At 38.4% G+C, this 13001-nt stretch overlaps 1 protein-coding gene across 3 annotated transcripts in view; it reads right to left on the bottom strand.

Moving 5' to 3' along the window:
• Nucleotides 1–12679, bottom strand: part of mlip (muscular LMNA interacting protein) — a 29044-nt gene extending 16365 nt beyond the window's left edge. For 2 of the 3 annotated variants that reach the window (XM_022762927.1, XM_022762943.1), the window contains exons 1-3: nucleotides 12416–12679; nucleotides 10965–11124; nucleotides 6904–7029 (exon numbers count right to left, since the gene is read on the bottom strand). In XM_022762927.1, coding sequence (XP_022618648.1) covers nucleotides 6904–7029; nucleotides 10965–11000 — 162 coding nt within the window. In that variant the 5' untranslated portion in view covers nucleotides 11001–11124; nucleotides 12416–12679. The remainder of the gene's footprint in view (nucleotides 1–6903; nucleotides 7030–10964; nucleotides 11125–12415) is intronic. The other variant, XM_022762934.1, reaches the window with a different exon arrangement.
• Nucleotides 12680–13001: the final 322 nt, after the last annotated feature.

The raw sequence follows: 13001 nt of genomic DNA, 5'->3' as shown, positions 1-13001 counted from the left end.
GAGCTGAACAAGTGACGCAGGAGGCTTGTAAATAAGTGAGACGGTATCTCCAAAGAGCGTGAGTCCAAACAGTAGTCGTCTTTGCTGCATTTATATCACTGTGTATCACTGTCCGCCACAGTATCTCTTTTCATACTACCATTAGAAGCCGCCCACGTTTTTAAATCCTACATACAGGAATTATATATGGACTCACTCAGCATGTCACACAACCTTAGGTTAAGTTTAGGCAACTAAAAAAAAAAACTGGTTTGAGCAAGTTAGTGGTCGTGCCAAACTCAGACATCATCCCTTAAAAATTACTGTGAGAGCCTTTAACAACTTCGTGTGGCAGGGGGTGTTGGGTAAGGGGAAGAATGTAGTAAGAGGGGGCCACAACACCACCCAGGGAAACACACCCCAGGATATACCATTTCTAAACTCTAGCTGTTTGTTAAATGGATATCAGGACACAAGCTTGTTAACTGATGTAATAGAAAAATTATATCCTGCACTCTGTATGAGCTGGCTTTGTATATCCCTGAATATGAATCTGTTCCCACATGTATGCTCCTTATCTGGTCCTGCCTGGTACAAACTAAGGAGTAGTTTGTCTTTGAACACACACCTGCTTCTTCTTGGCGGTTAGACAGTCAGGATGGCACCTACAATTGTTCACACACACATCCTGACCCTGCTTCCTTCTTTCTTTTCCTCTATAAACTTAATGTACACTCTTTGTTTGAATATCAGTCTGCAATCTCACTCTGTGTGACTGTACACTGATCCTTTGCAAAGCTCTTATTAAAATATATAAAGATAACTTGATCATTTTGTCAACTGTTCATATTCAGATTTCCACCACACTGATAAGACAGATGTGTTTTTGAATCCAACAGAATATCTTATTAGAAATAAAATATCAAATAGCAGGGACTGGAGCTGCTGAAAAGGTGAATTATATAAAAAGGCAAATGAGAATCAACTAATGTAAGGAATAAAACTATTTTATTCAATGCAAAAGTACAAGAGCTTAAAAATTTACAAAAAAAATTACTAAAGATTATCAATACTAAAATACCTAAAACCAGTCCAACATACATTTAGCAAAATACAAAAAAAAAAAAAAAAAAAAGGGAAAGTGAGCTGAGGCCACTGGTGGAGAGGCAGGAGTACACAGCGGTGCTACAACTCAGTCACCTCAGGTGCAGCACAACAAACCTCACCGCAAACAGGATCCAAAAATACATGTGTCCCAGTGCTCTTACTCGCATGCATAAAGGTGGGAGGACCTCACCTGGGGTGCCTAGCCTCCCAACCTGACAGCACTCAGCCACACTGCAAAAGAAAAGCTAATGCAAAAGCAATTATTTTTCATAACTTGTCCCATGCCTTTTGATACGTTTCATCTGACATTTTAACTATATCTGGTTGGTTGTCTGTTGAGACTGAATGTATGGACTGGGAATTTACAATTGAATTGCCCAGGGGGGATAAATAAAGTTGTCTGAACTGAACTGAAGTGATTAATCAGAGGTAAATAAGCAACTAGACTTCTAAACAGCCAAAGAATTAACAAAGAACAAACAAGGAACTAAACAACCCACAAACAACCCAGTCAACTAAATAATTGAAACCAATAAAGCAAAATAAATCAGGCAAAACAACAGCAGGTGAACGGCCTCTGGTACGGGGCATGAATGGCCCACTATGGATGAACCGGTGTAGAACTGGATGAGTCGGCACCGTGGCAGCCAATGCTACCAGCCACAATTGACAGGAAGCAGCAAGAGACTGAAAGAAGCCAGCAGGTGCCCTTTATAACCTGTTCCTGATGAGGAGGTTGGCTGGGGGAGGAGTCATCCCAGGGCTGTGTGTTCACAGGCCCCGCACTACCTGAAAGTGTTCACCACTCACACTGTTGTAATCTTGACAACAGTCATTTTTCTCATGATCATAAGAGGTTGATTGTCGGGAAACTGACTTAAAACAGTGACCTTTATATCAGCCTCACTTGTATTTACTCATGTTGTATTGTCTTTTACTAATAGCGGCTTTCCCAACTGGGCAACACACTGGCTACTATTGGTCCCATATCCATTAATTGATTCAGATGTGAGTGAAAACTTGAGCATTTCAGCACTAAACCCAAAGGGATTAAAGTCAAAAAACACAACTTTCTCTATGATACAAGGTGCTACAACCTAGAGGACAGAGCATCCAGAGACAGGCACATACTGTATGGTTTCATCTCACATTACTGTTGTGTGTAAACACCTGTCCAGCTAAACAAATAAAAATGTCCTCAACAGTCTAAGGAATATTTGTTACTTATAATCGAAGTTGCTTTTTTTTTTGTAACCTTCACTGCATTTTGTGCCCAACAGACTTTATTGGCGATGCCCCCCGGATAAATAACCACCAGAAAACCTATTTCAAAAGGTGTGGCTGCATGGAATTTGTGTTATTTACACAAATGGAAATTCATTCTATTCGTTTAAAAAATGTAATTCTATGGGAAATTTGATTGCGGTTTATTATATTGCACGAACTCGGGTTAAAGGAATATTCTAGGATAATATGTGTGACATTTAAGTGGAGCTAAAAATGGTAACTGCTAATGACATACATCATTACTGGCATGATCTCCCCCAGTTCTGATAATTATGATCCTAAAAATACATATGACACCATCATATAATGACAGCTTTCAGTTTTCTAAATCAATTAAATAATTCTGTCAGTGATGCTGTTTTGCTTTGCTGTAGATAAGCAATAATCATAGGCTGCCAGAATGACTTTTATTCCTGAGACTTTATTTGACATACATGGCAGCTTATGTCAATAATATCTTCACACACCATGTGTCAAAGGCAGTTGCATTAGAACTTCAGTCATTAGCACTGCCAGTCCACATCTGTTGCCATAAAAAACTCACTTTATGCATGCTGTGACGCCCCTCCCACTGTCTTTGAGGTTGTCCTTCCCAACCTCAGCAGGCAGTAGGTTGACATGTGAGGGTTGTCAGCTGATGTTGTTCACCTGAGCCTTGTCCTTATATGCTCTCATCCAACTGCTGATATCCAATTTCTATCAAGCTTTTGCCTCTGCACATACAACACCTCCACACCACATGCCACTCATCCATGTGCTGCTTTCACTAATCTCGCTAATTTTCACTCTCCATAGTTGTAATAAATTGTTTTTCACTATAACCTTTTGCATGGACTCTCTCCTTATCATATTCCCTGAGCCAGTCTGTGACACATACTAAGGTCATGCAAGAGTAATAAATTATAGGCATTACAGCACAAATCAAATGTTTCTACTTAATTTTATCACACTCTGTGTGATTATGGTTTTAGGCAAATTGCCTCACAAATTAAGATGAATACATTTGCTTAATTTATTCTGGTCATATTTAAATATTTAAATTTTGTGCCGCCTCTTGGCAGAAACAAAATGTCTCAGAGCAGTTGCACTGGGTATTTCAGAAAGAAAATATATGTGGTGCACAGTGGGTCGAGTAGGAATATAAAACCCTCTAATTTACAGAAAGATAATTAGGCTGGGAAGCTCTGAGCATTGTGTGGTAACTCATATTTCAAATCCTTGGTGGCCTCAGGATGTAAATTGATAATGATGACTTGAGGTTACTTTACTGATATAGCTACTGCAGAGGGACATGTATGCAATTTCTTTCTTTTGAAAAGGACATTTTGTGAAGTGCAGGCTGCTCCAAATCACAGTGGTGGATTAATGAGGATAAACTGTCTCACAGGTAATCCTTTACATTCTGCCCATTGGCATCTCGATATAGAAGCTCTTGCCTCAGGGAGTATTACTTATCTGTTATGTGCAGATACACAATGTCATTTAGACTACTCTAAGCTGCGAACAGCTGAACTATTTTGGATTACTGTCAAACCAAATATTATTTATAAATAATAAACCAAACAACAATTATAAGACAACATATATGCTTTTTTGATTATAGTATACCGTAAGCAAAGCTAGCTAGAGCCAGCAGGCAATTAGCATAGCTTACTGCAAGCAGGGAGAAAAAGCTAGCTTGGCTTATTAATCAGTGAGCCATATAGGTGCTAGCAGATGGATATCAATACCATTGGACAGAGCCAGATTAGCTGTTTCTGCATTCAAACACAAGACTATCAGTGGTCACTTCTAACTCTTGGTACAAACAAGCATTTTTTCAAACTTTTTTTTTTTTTTTTTGCCATAATTTTTTTTAGCACAGCTTGTCAGTGCTGTAAAGTAACTAGGTTTAACATTTACTGTACGGGAAGTACAAGCACCAATATGTGAGTAATTCCACTTTAAGATGCTTTGTATTTATACTCGATACATTTCAGAGGGACATATTGTTTATGTGTTTTCCATATTATCATGTAAAATATGATGCATTGATGTAGATCAGGTTAAGTAGATTGTGTCCATCTCAACTGGCTGCAAGATTTGAATAATATTTACATGTTCTTGTATCAATAATTATAATCAAACAGAATAACTGATAACTTGATAATATAACCCTCTAAAAGGAACCAAATGCAAAATGAGTACTACTCTACTAATACTTGAGTAAAATCTTGAATGCAGGACTTTTATTCGTATTTTTTTACATTATGGTATCGCTGCTTTTAAAGGCTCTGGTTCCACTACTGCTAATGATAAACCAGCAAAGCCAGATTTGGTTTTTGAAACTAAACCAAAGACGGACAAACAACTAATGAAGTGGAAGTGGAGTTCAAATTAATACATGGCAGAGGGAATTGAGCACAAAGTGGATTCGAACACACACAACACACAATCTAATATTGTGCATACATGAAAAGGTAATACATCTTATGTATGCTAAAACACAGGGTTGATCTGAGTGTAGCTGTGTAGTTTCATGTTGTCAGCATATAATATGAAGGGTAGCTACTTCTTTAGGTAATAATGTGGGGGGGGGGCGCCCCTGTGAGAAGACCTTTGAAGTCTCACACAGGCAGCCAGGGAGCTGACTTCAGGCAGCAGAAGCAGTTAGCTATCCCAAAGCACCCAGAGCTGTGGTGGTGCTGCTGTGATATTCATGCTGGTTCCAACAGCACATTAATCCCTTCAGCAATTGACACCACTGCTGGGACAGATCAGCCTCTGGGATGGTTGCTGTCAATAACTATCACTTGAACATTTGTAATTTGTGTGCATAAAAATTGTTCCTACACAAAGTTTGGCTAAAGTTAAAAGAAAAGAAAAATGAAAAAGTATCTGTCGACAGAAAAAAAAACATGTATTGTAAAGAAATATCAATGCTGTGTGTGTTTTTGAGTGTTTTATTTTGTGAACTGAGAAATCAGAAGGACATCAGAATGACTGATGATTAGGTGTCTGGTATCACTGACAGCACGGGAACATCTGACTTGCTCGTAGGATATATAAATGGATAATGACATGGAATTTGTAACAATCAATGATGTTCATTTCAACAACAGTGGAACGCTTGAGAAATCTGTTTCAGAGTAAATTTATATTTTTTATTTTGTATTGACAGCTTCTCTCCAGTTTTAATGTTTACAGATGCACATTGTGAAATATGAAATAATTACAGCTTGTGAATCTTTCTTATTTCTCCCCGAGGATGAGTCACACTGATTGCTGTTCCACCGACTGAAGTCAAGGAAGTCAAGGATGTAATTGCTAAAATGCTGCAGGTAAGAGAGAGATTGATTTTTCCCCAGTAGCTAAGGTGTGTCCTTTAATCTTCAGGCCACTGACATGATTAATCAGTGGAAACTAGAGTCATTTGAAAAGGCTCGAAAATTGCAGAATTAGATTTTCTGACTCATGGTCAATTTTAGTTTCACTGTCTGTTCAAAAGAAGTTACAATCCAGAGTAATCTCATTATGTTTCCCTTAAAGTCCTTATTAAGAAACACTCACATGCAACTTTCAAGCTATTTTGTTTCCACTGCTGGAGGTTTTCGAATAAATACTGTTCAAAGTGAGATTTTTGGAGAAGTACTCTACGGTAAAAAAAAATATTATAAGTCAAGGTTCATAAGTGTGATAAAAAATTATGAATGTCATTTTAAGAATAAATGGAGAGTGTAAAACAGAAGGGCATAGCTGTCACATCAAATATAAAAGGAAAGCGTTCATATTGAGGCCATCATCACTCTTAAACTGGGACAGTGTGGCTGCATTTCAACTGCTCAGACGGGCAGAGTCGGCTTATTTTCAATACTGATGAGTCAACATTCAACCGAAATATGAAGCGTTACAAAGTGGAACCAGTTCAACCAGAGAGCGACGTCAGGTAATGCTGCATTCCATTGACCTCAGGAAGTCAATGACATCACACCCGAGTTGACCACGTTCCAGTGCAACATGTCAGAAGCTTGTTAATTGTTGTTGCTTTCTTGTTGTTATAATTGTCAGTAATTGCAGTTGACAACAACTCATTACGCAGTACACACCGTAACAACATGTCCACAGATAGAGGTTGGACAGTATTGTGTGTGTACAGCTGATTTAATGAGACACAAATAAGACAGAAATGCTAATAAACAGCGCCTTTGCCTATCGACAAAACGTAAAGCTTCTGAGAGCAGCCATATTGGATTTTGAGGTCAGGGGTCGGTTAGGTTGTTCCAACTTTCTGAGTCAGAAATCCAACTTGAAAATTCCAATCTCCCAGTTCAAATGGAACGCAACATAAAACTACGAGCACACAGAGACATTACAAGATGGCAACACAGAGAAAGGTCTGTTACCTACTGTAAACAACATGTACAGTATATAGTCAGCACATGCATTTTGATAGACGCCCTGTTATAAAAGCAGTAATCATGTTACAAACAATGAAAATCAGTTGGCGGTGATATCGCTTTTCAATCTTCAGAGTGTGTGCTGCCGCTGTACCTTATTTGGTGTTCCTGTGAGAGCTGCAGATGTCTCCTCTTCACTAATAATGCTTTGAAATGGTAGTTTGTGCACCACTGGCACAAATGTGAAAAAAGAAGGCTTAGATGGCACTCCTATTGAAACCTGTAAAACAGAGAAGAGAAACAATTTGTCCAAATGTTACAAGCTCTTCGCAACAATTTCCCAGTCATTTCCCTTCAAGCACTGACACTTGGTAAAAACAAGTGTGTCTGGAGATTACTTATAGTAAATGATGAGTCAAATATAATAGGACTATTAAAACACTATCTGTGGGGCTCTCCATAAAATCTCTGTTTCAGTCACTCTCAAAATATTTTCTTCTCACATCTGAATAACACTGAATTTCATATTCACAATATCTGATTTCTCTCTGCTACGCAGGGTTATGTAACTATACCCCGACACTGATGATCCATCGTCACACACATTCACAGATTAGGCAGTTTAGCACCCTGCAGCTCAAAGCCTTGACACACCCTCACTCAGTGAGGAGTAATGAGCTGCAATTAAATCAGCTCAGGTCCTCGTGTGCTGCAGGCACCTGACGTCTTTTACATGTGCTGCGCTGTTAGTTTTCGCGAACAAGTGCTTAAGTTATGTAACTGAAACTCTGTGTAAGTAAGACAAAGATGCTCCTTTGTTTTGAACAAAGGCTCTGCAGACTGAAACTTTGACAGCTTTGAAATCCACAGGCCTTTCCCACTGCAGGGTCAGGGATAACAACGTGTGCCTGATTCAGGAGCAAGTTCATTGGAATTAAATTTCAGCACAGCCCCTGAGGTGACACTAAATGCAAGTGACAGGTACTCTTGCAGAGCTGGTGGCGGTGCCGTCGATCATGATTGGTCAAGCTGATTTCTCACATAATAGATTACATTACAGCAAGAGGACAGCAGTAGACAATCCTCTCTCTCACTCCTGCATCTGTATCAAATACTGGCTGGACCAGCGATGCAGTGGACACAGGTTTGGGTAACAAACTGGCCCCAGCAGCGCCATGGATTCAGTAAAGACTGTTTGTGCATGAAAATGTGATAGATACAGTGTGATAGATGCTCTTGCCAAAAAAGTGAAAATGCACATTTCCCAAAAATGTCATCAAACTATTTCTTTTAAGCATCTTTGTACATAAAGGTGTAGATTGTGCACTTTCTGCACCTATCCCACTGTTTGCATCTGGTTCCATCTTTATAGAGTGGCGTCTTGCTTCATGGCTGGTTTATGATATATTTACATCAATTTCCGAGTGATTACAATACAGTGAAAGCTCCACTGGCATGTAACATACATGAAAGGCATTGCTATAGGAAAATAATGTTTTTAAAGCATCCATTAACCTATACAGCAACACTTGACACCCAAAACTGATGACTAGCCCTTGGCCTCAGGATGTCATTTTTTTGCATGACTACTAAAAGATGAAACAGCAGAAAAAGGACTTGTGTCAAACTTCTCCACATCAGTGTTGACATCATAAAACAACTCCTGGGAAGCAGGTCCAACCTTGTTACTGTTTGCAGAGGTGACCTCTCAGCTTTTCCTGAGCCTGTATAACCTGGTGACTCCATCACAGCATTTCACGCTATCAGCAATAATGGGTCGATTCTCACTGGGGCCACCCATGCTGTAAATGTATGGGGAGGCAGATTCACAAATTGTGGTGGGTAAATGCTTCACCTTCATGTATGTAAGACAGTACATTTCTGTGTGATTATGATCTTGAAGGAAGTCATTAAAAAAAAACAATATCTTTCCAAATATAAGGCTTACATTAAATTGCAAAAAGAATGCATGTCAATAAGCGTGGAGAAGTGAGTGGAGTCACGCTATATGGTAAATGCAATACTTGCAATGCAAAGGCTTCAAATTGTTAAGAAAGTGTCACAGTTTGGGTTCAATGCATTTTTTTTACATTCTGGTTGTGTGGAAACATTTCCTATTTATTTCTACTGCAGCAATCAAAGCACACACTCATCAAAAGCACTTTCGCTGCTTACTAATCACGCTTTTCATCTACACGGTGTTGTCGGGTCATCTGCAAACTGCAAACTGGAGGGTTAGGGCATTGAAATTTCCCTCACTAATCAGTGGAGGTTATTGTAGCAGATACTTGAGACTCTATTAAAAATAGATCACACAAAATCTCTGCACGTTGATGTAGACACAGTTGAAGAATTAGCATATTATTAGGTTGTGATCCACCTTTCATCTCACAGTTTCACTGCAGACAAAAGTTCAAGCAGCCAGCTCAGATCTTATTAACATGTGGCAGGTTAAATACAGGAAGAGGATGAGAAGCGGCTGCAAAACAAAAAGATTACCACAATGTTTACAAATCAGGTTTCTCCTAGAACTTCATTTTAAAACGTAAAAGTTGTATTCATTATTTGAATGACATATTGTGGCTCTTGCTAAAACGATTTCAGATTTTCTTTTTTCTTTTTTCTTTTTTTAATATAATTTCTTACTTTATACATCATGTAAAATAATCACATGCAGGTTTACAAGCACGGTTTGACTGCACTCGATGAAAACCAGAATGTGGCAGTCCATACTAAGGCACTAGCACTACATTACAATTTTGAATGTGGGGGGGCGATTATATCTGCTGTATGCTCAAAAGCATGACAACTCAACAAGTGGAACACCAATGCTACTTTACAATGCTTTGTGTTCTTATTTTTTGGGGTGCTGGGTCATTATAACACATCACATACTGTATAAAGGTAAAACCACTGAGTTAAAGAACTGAAGTGCACGCATTACATTTGTGTGTTTTTGACATATTTAACCTACAAGTTCAGATGTAGTCCCAGATCTGAGAGAATGATTCATGAATGTGTAATGAAATGTAGAACGATAAATAAAGCATACCTATTCTAGTGAGGGGCTGGCTCACAGGTCGTAAAAGTAAAGAGAAAAAAAAGCAGCACATCAATGGTAGTGATGCAATACCTCAATTTTAAATTCTATAAAGCAAGGCTGTAGCTCTTCTCATTCTTGGTGTATAGGACAGGCATCTCAAATCAGTTCAGAGGGCAATAAACATGAACATAGAGAACATAGAGATAGGTCATTCATAGCAAAGAAAAGCCTCTGACCTCAAGGTGCCCACGTGTTCTACCAGCTATTACAAACTAGAGAAGCACAGAGGAAGAATTACAAGGAGGGAGAAAGAAATGTCTGGATACTCACATTCAAAATTAAGCACAAGGGAAAAGTCTTATCCGCTGTCAAAACAACAGTATTTGCTTTGAATGTCAAGTTAGCGGTCTTATCCGTGAGTTGTGTCCAGTTAGTCAGTAAAAGAATTACAGCTCCAGATGTTACCTCTCTCCGGGATCATAATGTTGTTGTTTTGTACCAAGAAGATCACATTTATTCAAAGTGAATGTGTACTTTCTGAATTTAATCATATTATACATTCATCAGGGAAGATTTCTGTGGCCAGAAACAGGTAAATATATAAATGACTCATGCAGCAATAATTAGTTTCTAAAACCACTACAGTTACTGGTTAATATAATGAGTTTATAAAATATGAGATACAGGTAATACAAAATAGCTAATAGAATAGTTAAAACAGTTAATAGAATAGAATAGTTGATAATAGAATAGTTTTTATTTCACATTTTGAATGTAGGGCCTGTCATTGTAAGGGATTTTTTTTTTCTTTTTTAATTGCGGTATTACTTTAGAAGAAATGCATCTTTCATAGTAAAGAATGCGAGTACTCCTTCCATCACTTTCCTTAAATACATGCCACCCATGTTTGTTGTGACATGACACCCACTTTCCGAGCCGTGAGAAGGTTCACTTTTACTTTAAAGGGCCAAGATATCAAAAGGTACCAGAGCATCTGTACTCAGCTATAAATAAAGAAAAATAACAAATGCCTTGGCTAAAAATAATCACGTGCCGGCTTATAAACTTGTTTATGTATTTATGTTCTTATGTAACCTCCCTGTTTGCCTGTCCTCTGTAGTCATAGCAGAGTAAGTTTATACTGTGAAAGGTTAGAGAAGAGCGTTTCCTACTTGCCCATTGGAGCCCTCTTGAATGTTAAATCGCATCGAGCGTTGCCGAGGTCATGCCGTCCTCACAGATCACATTTCCAACCACCACTGGTTCACTGTGCTACATATCGCCTCGCGGTCTGCGTGCTCTCACTCAGTTATTTCTTGTGGCATGTCAGACCTGTCCCAAACACCAAATACAAGCAGCACTAAATCATTTCCTGAAGCAGACCACCCTGTGTGGGGGGCCTTTAAAACGGACACTCATAAACACTGACCAACCAGACAAATATACTTTAAGGAATCATGCTACTGAATGAATGCAAGGGATGTTGTTCCTTGTGATAAAGGTTGTAATAGGCGTTATCGTTATTATATAAATTTAGCTCCTTGTGTTCATTAATGCTGCATTGTATTTAAAAAAAAAACTAAATCCAGCTTTAAGTAGAACCGTATACTTTGCAAAAGTTTTACATTAATTATTCAGTTCAGTGTCTTGAGATGAAGCACATTGCTGTGCAGAAATAAAGCACAATAACTGCTGTAAAGCTGTGCTCCACAGATGTTAAAATCTATATATGAGCAGTTCATGTTGTGTCCCAGTAAAAGCATAAACGGTTGGGTGTGTCACTTAGTAAAGAGTTTAATTACAGACAAACACACAGCCCCTCCCTCCAGAGTAGATAAGGCAGGCAAATATAGCCCACTGCCAGCTGCTACTGAGCACATTGGGTTATCTCTCCAGATTATAAACAAACCTTATGAAGACAAGTCTCAATGCAAGACAAAAACAACAGACAAAAAAAAATGCATGATGATTTTCAATAGCAGCACACTTATGGTTAACTGTTAGTGTGTTGTTTAACATCTCAGAATTACTCACATACTTTCAAGGCAACAATTTTTGTGATTAACATATGTATAATGGATCATGATGGTTATCTAAATGACCTTACAGTGCAGTGGTAAAAAGGGGAAAAAAAATATCATAAAAGTGAACATTTACTTATTTACATGCAATTTTCATGAATTGTTAACAATAATATGCATTTACATTAATTCTCATAACCTGTAGTTTGTTACTGTGCATTTAAATTCGTCTGAGAGCAGTTTTGGTAGCCATTATTCATCTGAGTGTGACAGGAAATAACAGGATAAGTATCAGGTTGCTGCACAGACTGTGTCTATGTGTTTATGTGTGTAAGCCTGGAAGGTGGCAGCGGGTTGTAGAGGGCACAATGGGGGGGTTAATAGTGGTGATGGATTAAAACCAAATTCTTTAACTGGTTTCATTTTCTGGCAGGATTTAGCTTTGAGGTTAAATCCTCATTTCAAAACAGAACATAAAACCATATAGAAAAGTGAATGCAGGTCAGTGATATTACTTAAGCCTTTCAACAAATACCCAGCAAGAGGTTTTTCATTTGGTACATGTTTTCAAAAGAAAAATACCTTTTTCCAAACCCTCTTACCTTTCCCAGACTCTTATTCAAACTGTCCATTTCTGCTTCAAACGCCTCTCCATCCAGACGTGTCGCATGTGTCCAGGCTTCAGAAAACTTCTCTCAGGATAAATGTTGATCAGGGCAGATACAGAAAGCAAGATGCCCCCTCTTCAGCACTGTCTCCCGAAGTTCAAAGTGTATTACTGTTGGTGTGTGTATCACCCTGCAGATTTCCTTTTATAGACACATAATAGCCACAAATAGCTTGCAGACAGCAGTCAGCCTGCTGGGCACCAGTAACAATGTTCACACTGGGAGCTACAAGCAGCACAGCTCTGTGTCCCCGGGTGGAAAAAAAAAAGCCTCAATTGTTCCATTTAATTTTTTCTGAAATAATCTCTCACATCTTTTATCTCAAAGGATGACTTCAATTGTGTATTACTCCCCTGCATGAGTTCTTCATATACATATATATATATATATATATATATATATATATATATACAGCCATAATATGACAAACATGATGCAGAATACATAACCAATTTTCTTGTCTGACTGAGCTCAGATCAAAAATGAGAGAGCTGTGGATGATTGTATTGATCGGACACTG

Source organism: Seriola dumerili, unplaced genomic scaffold (assembly GCF_002260705.1).
Source record: "Seriola dumerili isolate Sdu_G_001 unplaced genomic scaffold, Sdu_1.0 BDQW01000024.1, whole genome shotgun sequence".
NCBI classification, from domain to species: domain Eukaryota; kingdom Metazoa; phylum Chordata; class Actinopteri; order Carangiformes; family Carangidae; genus Seriola; species Seriola dumerili.
Note: the sequence above shows the minus strand (reverse complement) of the source record. Positions and strands in the feature narration are given on the sequence as shown.